General features: G+C 49.6%; 1 protein-coding gene across 1 annotated transcript; it reads right to left on the bottom strand.

Moving 5' to 3' along the window:
- Positions 1–5524: 5524 nt before the first annotated feature.
- On the bottom strand, positions 5525–6977 carry LOC311104989 (neuroligin-3-like; the record flags this gene model as incomplete). The annotated part of the gene is made up of 3 exons (XM_084146975.1): positions 5525–6052; positions 6283–6548; positions 6959–6977. 3 exons carry the CDS (start codon positions 6975–6977, stop codon positions 5525–5527), a joined length of 813 nt encoding a protein of 270 aa, XP_084003101.1.
- Positions 6978–9431: the final 2454 nt, after the last annotated feature.

The raw sequence follows: 9431 nt of genomic DNA, 5'->3' as shown, positions 1-9431 counted from the left end.
CTTAAATGTCTTCATAGAGGCGTGGGTAAATGTGCACCATTTACCACTGTGACTAAAAAACAATCAATGCTAAATGTGTTAAACTAAGCCAGAGCATATGTCTGCACTATAGAGTTAATCTCTCTCAGATTCCTTAAGAATGTTAAACAAGTATGTAGTTAGGTTTCCTAAGTGGAGAGTTGATTCACCTCCCTCCACTACGTTCTCAGAGTTCCCTTAGGAGACTAGAAAGAGGGACCTGAGAGAGAGAAAGAGAGAGAGCAATAGAGAGAGAGAGAGAAATCTATGCTCCACAGTGTTGTGATTTCTAACTACCTAGCCAGTCACACACATAAACACATACACAGCGTGAGCTGCATGTCACACAGACACAGTAGAAGCAGGAAGAAATCACCAGCCACAGACAGACAACACAGGAAGCAGGAAGTAATCACCAGCCCCAGACAGACAACACAGGAAGCAGGAAGTAATCACCAGCCCCAGACAGACAACACAGGAAGCAGGAAATAATCACCAGACCCAGACAGACAACACAGGAAACAGGAAGACACACCTTTGATGTTGTAATGTATGTATAATAGTAATTTAATAATGTTTGGCCTTTTGTGATTGTCTGTATAGCTATGTGGGGTATGGGGAGATAGGAAATGGGCTGCTATGGGTTTCTTTAGGGAGGTGGGGGTTAGGGTGGTTTGACAACATGCTCTGTCACTTATTCAAGTCATTCAAAAAGAAAAACATTATTGTTGAAGCAGAATAAAAGACATCACAGGAAGAGCATGGTGTGTCTGAGATTCAGTTACATCCCTGGCTCTCTGGATAACACACAACCCTCCCCTCACAAACCACTCTCTAAGAAGATTTATCAGTTAGCCTCCTCTCTCTCTTCCCCCTCTCTCCCCCCTCCCTCTCTCTCTCTATGGAGGGAGGGGAGAGGGAGGAGGGAGAGAGAGGAGGGAGGGGAGAGAGAGGAGGGAGAGAGAGGAGGAGGGAGAGAGAGGAGGGCGAGAGAGGAGGGAGGGGAGAGAGAGGAGGGAGGGGAGAGGGAGGGAGAGAGAGGAGGGAGGGGAGAGGGAGGAGGGAGGGGAGAGAGAGGAGGGAGGGGAGAGAGAGAGGGGGAGAGGGAGGGGAGAGAGTGGAGGGAGGGGAGAGAGAGGAGGGAAGGGAGAGAGAGGACGGAGGGGAGAGAGAGGAGTGAGGGGAGAGGGAGAAGGGAGGGGAGAGAGAGGGGAGAGGGAGGGGCGAGAGAGGAGGGAAGGGAGAGGGAGGATGGAGGGGAGAGGGAGGGGAGAGAGAGGGGAGAGGGAGGAGGGGAGAGGGAGGAGGGAGGGGAGAGAGAGGAGGGAAGGGAGAGGAGGGAAGGGAGAGAGAGGAGGGAGGGGAGAGAGAGGAGTGAGGGGAGAGGGAGAAGGGAGGGGAGAGAGAGGGAGAGGGAGGGGCGAGGAGGAGGAGGGAAGGGAGAGGGAGGATGGAGGGGAGAGGGAGGGGAGAGAGAGGGGAGAGGGAGGAGGGGAGAGGGAGGAGGGAGGGGAGAGAGAGGAGGGAAGGGGAGAGGAGGGAGGGGAGAGGGAGGAGGGAGGGGAGAGAGAGGAGGGAGGGGAGAGAGAGGAGGGAGGGGATAGGGAGGAGGGAGGGGAGAGAGAGAGGAGGGAGGGGAGAGGGAGGGGAGAGGGAGGAAAAAGGGGAGAGGGAGGAGGGGAGAGGGAGGAGGGAGGAGGGAGAGAGAGGAGGGAAGGGAGAGGAGGGAGGGGAGAGGGAGGGGGAAGGGGGGAGAGAGGAGGGAGGGGAGAGGGAGGAGGGAGGGGAGAGGGAGGAGGAAAGGCTTTGGCGTGAGTGATCCAGGCTGTTGACATGCATGCTGGGTGTCTTAACAAGGTGTCACACATGTTACAGCATCTTCTTTATAGACTGACACCCAGAGACAGGGCCAGAAAGACAGAGACATGTTACAGCATCCTCTTTATAGACTGACACCCAGAGACAGGGCCAGAAAGACAGAGACATGTTACAGCATCTTCTTTATAGACTGACACCCAGAGACAGGGCCAGAAAGACAGAGACATGTTACAGCATCTTCTTTATAGACTGACACCCAGAGACAGGGCCAGAAAGACAGAGACATGTTACAGCATCCTCTTTAGAGACTGACACCCAGAGACAGGGCCAGGAAGAAGGTCAGAGACAGCTGTGTAGTCAGAGGGTCAGTGACAGCTGTGTAGTCAGAGGGACAGAGACAGCTGTGTAGTCAGAGAGTCAGTGACAGCTGTGTAGTCAGAGAGTCAGTGACAGCTGTGTAGTCAGAGAGTCAGTGACAGCGGTGTAGTCAGAGAGTCAGTGACAGCTGTGTAGTCAGATGGCCAGAGACAGCTGTGTAGTCAGAGGGTCAGTGACAGCTGTGTAGTCAGAGAGTCAGAGACAGCTGTGTAGTCAGAGAGTCAGTGACAGCTGTGTAGTCAGAGAGTCAGAGACAGCTGTGTAGTCAGAGAGTCAGTGACAGCTGTGTAGTCAGATCGTCAGTGAGTCAGAGACCTTGCAGGATCTTTGAGAAGCAGCAGAGCAGCAGAAGTCCATCTGGAGTGTTCTATAACTATTAGTCAGTTCAGACCCCGCTCTCCTCACAGAGACAGATTACCATGCACCACGGGTCCATGCCTTACACACACATGCACGCACACAAAGAAACGCACGCACGCACACACACACACACACACACACACACACACACACACACACACACACACACACACACACACACACACACACACACACACACACACACACACACAGACACAGACGCACACACCCAGGCACATGCATGAACACACGCAAGCACCCACCCACCCACACACACCCTCCAGTGGGTGGTGAAGACGGCTCAGTACATCACTGTAGAGAGCAGAGAGCAGAGTAGAGAGCAGAGAGCAGAGAGGAGAGAGCAGAGGAGAGGAGAGAGTAGAGGAGAGAGCAGAGAGTAGAGAGCAGAGGAGAGAGCAGAGAGCAGAGAGCAGAGGAGAGAGCAGAGAGCAGAGGAGAGAGCAGAGAGCAGAGGAGAGAGCAGAGAGCAGAGGAGAGAGCAGAGAGCAGAGAGCAGAGGAGAGAGCAGAGAGCAGAGAGCAGAGGAGAGAGCAGAGAGCAGAGGAGAGAGCAGAGAGCAGAGAGCAGAGGAGAGAGCAGAGAGCAGAGACTAGAGGAGAGAGGAGAGAGCAGAGAGCAGAGGAGAGAGCAGAGAGCAGAGAGCAGAGGAGAGAGCAGAGAGCAGAGAGCAGAGAGGAGAGAGCAGAGGAGAGAGCAGAGGAGAGAGCAGAGGAGAGAGCAGAGAGGAGAGCAGAGAGCAGAGAGCAGAGAGCAGAGAGCAGAGAGCAGAGGAGAGAGCAGAGGAGAGAGCAGAGCAGAGAGCAGAGAGCAGAGAGCAGAGAGTAGAGAGCAGAGAGCAGAGAGCAGAGAGCAGAGAGCAGAGGAGAGAGCAGAGGAGAGAGCAGAGAGCAGAGAGCAGAGAGCAGAGAGCAGAGAGCAGAGGAGAGAGCAGAGAGCAGAGCAGAGGAGAGAGCAGAGGAGAGAGCAGAGAGGAGAGCAGAGAGCAGAGAGCAGAGAGCAGAGGAGAGAGTAGAGAGCAGAGGAGAGAGCAGAGAGCAGAGGAGAGAGCAGAGAGCAGAGAGCAGAGGAGAGAGCAGAGAGCAGAGAGCAGAGGAGAGAGCAGAGAGCAGAGGAGAGAGTAGAGAGCAGAGAACAGAGCAGAGAGCAGAGGAGAGAGCAGAGAGCAGAGCAGAGAGCAGAGGAGAGAGCAGAGAGGAGAGCAGAGAGCAGATGAGAGAGCAGAGAAGAGAGCAGAGAGGAGAGCAGAGGAGAGCAGAGGAGAGAGCAGAGAGCAGAGGAGAGAGCAGAGGAGAGAGCAGAGGGGAGAGCAGAGAGCAGAGGAGAGAGCAGAGAGGAGAGCAGAGAGGAGAGCAGAGAGCAGAGGAGAGAGCAGAGAGCAGAGTAGAGATCAGAGAGCAGAGGAGAGAGCAGAGGAGAGGGCAGAGCAGAGAGCAGAGAGGAGAGCAGAGGAGAGAGCAGAGAGCAGAGAGGAGAGCAGAGGAGAGAGCAGAGATCAGAGAGCAGAGGAGAGAGCAGAGAGGAGAGCAGAGAGCAGAGGAGAGAGCAGAGAGCAGAGTAGAGATCAGAGAGCAGAGGAGAGAGCAGAGAGCAGAGAATAGAGAGCAGAGAGTAGAGAGCAGAGAGCAGAGAGCAGAGGAGAGAGCAGAGGAGAGAGCAGAGAGCAGAGAGCAGAGAGCAGAGAGCAGAGAGCAGAGAGCAGAGCAGAGGAGAGAGCAGAGGAGAGAGCAGAGAGGAGAGCAGAGAGCAGAGAGCAGAGAGCAGAGAGCAGAAAGCAGAGGAGAGAGTAGAGAGCAGAGGAGAGAGCAGAGAGCAGAGAGCAGAGAGCAGAGGAGAGAGCAGAGAGCAGAGGAGAGAGTAGAGAGCAGAGAACAGAGCAGAGAGCAGAGGAGAGAGCAGAGAGCAGAGAGCAGAGCAGAGAGCATAGGAGAGAGCAGAGAGGAGAGCAGAGAGCAGATGAGATAGCAGAGAGGAGAGCAGAGAGGAGAGCAGAGGAGAGCAGAGGAGAGAGCAGAGAGCAGAGAGCAGAGGAGAGAGCAGAGGAGAGAGCAGAGGAGAGAGCAGAGAGCAGAGGAGAGAGCAGAGAGGAGAGCAGAGAGGAGAGCAGAGAGCAGAGAGCAGAGTAGAGATCAGAGAGCAGAGGAGAGAGCAGAGGAGAGGTCAGAGCAGAGAGCAGAGAGGAGAGCAGAGGAGAGAGCAGAGAGCAGAGATCAGAGAGCAGAGGAGAGAGCAGAGAGGAGAGCAGAGAGCAGAGGAGAGAGCAGAGAGCAGAGTAGAGATCAGAGAGCAGAGGAGAGAGCAGAGCAGAGAGCAGAGAGGAGAGCAGAGGAGAGCAGAGATCAGAGAGCAGAGGAGAGAGCAGAGAGCAGAGGAGAGAGCAGAGAGCAGAGGAGAGCAGAGAGCAGAGAGTAGAGAGTAGAGAGTAGAGAGTAGAGAGTAGAGAGTAGAGAGTAGAGAGTAGAGCAAAGAGCAGAGAGCAGAGACTCGTAAATACCAGGAAGCAGATTGGATGATTACAGCCCGTCCACCTATCCTTCCTCCAGATCAATATTTATCTGGTAATGGGGATTGTCAAATTACATTTTTGTTGTTACAACTGATTACTTCATGGTGGTAATATTAAAGGCTCTGATAGAGTCAGTGAGTCAGTGACACCTCCTACATCATGGTCATATTAAGGACTCTGATAGAGTCAGTGAGGCATAACACTAAACAAAGGCAGAAACTTGTTGAGCCCTATAATTCTAATCTGACCTCAAACCAGTTCCACTGCTTTTTACATTCTTCCCCTCTAATTAGGGACTGATTTAGACCTGGGACACCAGGTAGATACAATTAATTATCAGGTAGAACAGAAAACCAGAAGCAGTCCGCACCTTGTAGGGTAAGATTTTAATACCCCTCTTATAGAAAGTACTAAAGCAGGGCAACCTTACCCAGTCTTGGCAAAGTTAGTCCAGTAGGTCATCACCACAGCACTGAGCATGATGTCGTTCTTGGAGAAGTTACAGGGGAACAGGTCTGTGGGTCCGATCATGGGGATCCCGAACACGTAGGGTACCTCGTCCCCGTGGGCTGCGTCCGACCAGGCCGGCTTCATCAGACTCTGGCAGTGGTGGTAGAAGGCGTAGAAGTACGTTGGCGAGCCGTAACGGGCATGGAGGTCCGCCGTCACCACCGACGGCTCCACCCACTGGTGGTCGGTGAACAGAGCGACCAGCGTCTTGCGTCGTGTCTCGGGGTTGTCGCGGTCTGCCCAGTCCGTGTACATGAACTTGATGGTCTCCCTCAGAGTGTCTTTGCCTTCTGGGTAACCGTAGAGACTGTCAACGAAGTCCGACACGGAAAAGTCAAAGTCATTGCCGGAGATGCCGTCCTCTGAGTCGACCACGTTGTCCACGAAGCGAAGCCCCTCCCCCTGGTTGACTCCCAGCATGATGTCATAATTCAGGAACTCTCCCTGTGTGGAAATAACGAAATGTGTTGAAAATGCATTATTTTGTGTGACAACTGACTTTGACCTAAATTTGATTACAGTTGTTATGTATATAGTTGACTTTACATAATTACTATTATGGGGATGTTTGTGTGTGTATGTTTTTTCTCTTGATCTGTTCAAGTAAAAAACCGAATAAACAAAGTCAAATAACAAACAAACAAAGCAACAGAACCACCCCAGAGGTCCCCCACCTGCTCCATGAGGATCTCTGGATCATCAGGTATGACGTCTCCATCTATAACCGGTCCGAAGGCTACATGGTAGCGTGCTGGCTGGATGTCCTGCTGCACCAGCTCCCTGGCGCTCTTCTTCCTCAGACAGTCCACCATGTCCAGGGTATCCAGAACGTTACAGCCCACCTTCTCAGACAGCAGACGGGTGTACTTCACGGGCTGGTAGTTGACCGCCCAGCTGGACAGGGCTGAGCCACTCTGGATGATGGCACGGTGGAACAGACCTAGAGGAGAATGATAGAGAGATAGAGTAGTGGTTCTTTTCTCTGTACGCTATGAAAGGAACTGGAGATGAATTGAGCATCTGGAGACAAGCCAAACAGAATACACTGAAAAAGTGGCATGTATACAGAAAAATATAGACAGCTAATGAGCTTAACAATCCTTCCCCTCTACCCAACCCCCATACATACAACATCTCAGTATAATATGATGAGTGTTGTAACGAGAATACAGATGGGCTGCTCTTATTGTCTTACAGACAGACAGACAGACAGACAGAGAGAGAGAGAGAGAGAGAGAGAGAGAGAGAGAGAGAGAGAGAGAGAGAGAGAGAGAGAGAGAGAGAGAGAGAGAGAGAGAGAGAGAGTATGGCTTCTCTTCTCTTCACAGCTCAGACTCATTTGCTCAGTACAAACAGTAGCAGCAGTCATGGTGCTAGTACCCCGTACTGAATCCCAATGCTCCCCTCAACGCCAAGACCACTTCTCACACACCTTTGATCACAAGTTTCTGGAAGAGGAATGCAACTAACTACACTGTCTGCACATCATCACTGGGTAATCTGAAGGACAGGAAGAGAGAGAGAGAAAGAGAGTGGGGAGAGATCAAGACAGAGAGAGAGAGACAGAGAAAACGAGAGAGAGATAAAAGAAAGGTATATATTTTTATATCTATTTGTATTTGTATAAAATGTTGTAGTTATCTTCGCTAGCTGGATTGTTTACCAGTTGCTAAGCAGTTGCTAGGGACTCTCCTAAAAGAAGCTAGCTAGCTACAAAACAAAAGCTAGTCAACAGCACAATTGAAAGACAAAAGAAGGACAGAAGACAAAAGATATAAAAGTAAAACAGTTCTCTAAAGACACTAGAGACAATAATACAAGAAACAACGCTGTTTTGGAAAAGGTAGGCTTCTATTGCAACATTGTAGCCAACATCACCAGCATTGCTATGGAAATTGTTTACCCACCAGACATCCAGACGGAGAAAGCTAAGAAAAGTTTCAAAGGTTTGATGATGGGACAGAACCATGAATGCCTGTTTGCAGATCTTACCAGTTGCAAAACAAGAGCAAATTTAATATTTAATACCAAATGAGGGCACATATGGAAAAGGGTTATTTGCAACCATTTCCATTTTCAAAAAAGAGAGGCATCAGCCAAGGCTGTCAGATCAGTATTTTTGAAGAAGCTGACCAGAGCAACACATATCAAACAGTCAACTTATACAATAATGGAACTGTATTGATTGATACAGTGAGGGAAAAAAGTATTTGATCCCCTGCTGATTTTGTACGTTTGCCCACTGACAAAGACATGATCGGTCTATAATTTTAATGGTAGGTTTATTTGAACAGCGAGAGACAGAATAACAACAAAAAAATCCAGAAAAACGCATGTCAAAAATGTTATAAATGTATTTGCATTTTAATGAGGGAAATAAGTATTTGAACCCTCTGCAAAACATGACTTAGTACTTGGTGGCAAAACCCTTGTTGGCAATCACAGAGGTCAGACATTTCTTGTAGTTGGTGACCAGGTATGCGCACATCTCAGGAGGGATTTTGTCCCACTCCTCTTTGCAGATATTCTCCAAGTCATTAACGTTTCGAGGCTGACGTTTGGCAACTCGAACCTTCAGCTCCCTCCACAGATTTTCTATGGGATTAGGGTCTGGAGACTGGCTAGGCCATTCCAGGACCTTAATGTGCTTCTTCTTGAGCCACTCCTTTGTTGCCTTGGCCGTGTGTTTTGGGTCATTGTCATGCTGGAATACCCATCCACAACCCATTTTCAATGCCCTGGCTGAGGGAAAGAGGTTCTCACCCAAGATTTGACGGTATTCCTCCTCCTCCAAACACGGCGAGTTGAGTTGATGCCAAAGAGCTCGATTTTGGTCTCATCTGACCACAACACTTTCACCCAGTTCTCCACTGAATCATTCAGATGTTCATTGGCAAACTTCAGACGGGCCTGTATATGTGCTTTCTTGAGCAGGGGGACCTTGCGGGCGCTGCAGGATTTCAGTCCTTCATGGCGTAGTGTGTTACCAATTGTTTTCTTGGTGACTATGGTCCCAGCTGCCTTGAGATCATTGACAAGATCCTCCCGTGTAGTTCTGGGCTGATTCCTCACTGTTCTCATGATCATTGCAACTCCACGAAGTGAGATCTTGCATGGAGCCCCAGGCCGAGGGAGATTGACAGTGCTTTTATGTTTCTTCCATTGGCGAATAATCACACCAACTGTTGTCACCTTCTCACCAAGCTGCTTGGCGATGGTCTTGTAGCCCATTCCAGCCTTGTGTAGGTCTACAATCTTGTCCCTGACATCCTTGAAGAGCTCTTTGGTCTTGGCCATGGTGGAGAGTTTGGAATCTGATTGATTGATTGCTTCTGTGGACAGGTGTCTTTTATACAGGTAACAAACTGAGATTAGGAGCACTCCCTTTAAGATTGTGCTCCTAATCTCAGCTCGTTACCTGTATAAAAGACACCTGGGTGCCAGAAATCGTTCTTATTGAGAGGGGGTCAAATACTTATTTCCCTCATTAAAATGCTAATCAATTTATAACATTTTTGACATGCGTTTTTCTGGATTTTTTTGTTGTTATTCTGTCTCTCACTGTTCAAATAAACCTACCATTAAAATTATAGACTGATAATTTCTTTGTCAGTGGGCAAACGTACAAAATCAGCAGGGGATCAAATACTTTTTTCCCTCACTGTATATACATATATATACACTACCGTTCAAAAGTTTGGGGTCACTTAGAAATGTCCTTGTTTTTGATAGAAAAGCAATTTTTTCGTCCATTAAAATAACATCAAATTGATCAGAAATACAGTGTAGACATTGTTAATGTTGTAAATGGCTATTGTAGCTG

Source organism: Coregonus lavaretus, assembly GCF_964263955.1.
Source record: "Coregonus lavaretus genome assembly, chromosome: 29".
Lineage (NCBI taxonomy): Eukaryota > Metazoa > Chordata > Actinopteri > Salmoniformes > Salmonidae > Coregonus > Coregonus lavaretus.
The sequence above is the reverse complement of the archived record's forward strand: the minus strand, read 5'-3'. Positions and strand labels throughout refer to the sequence as shown.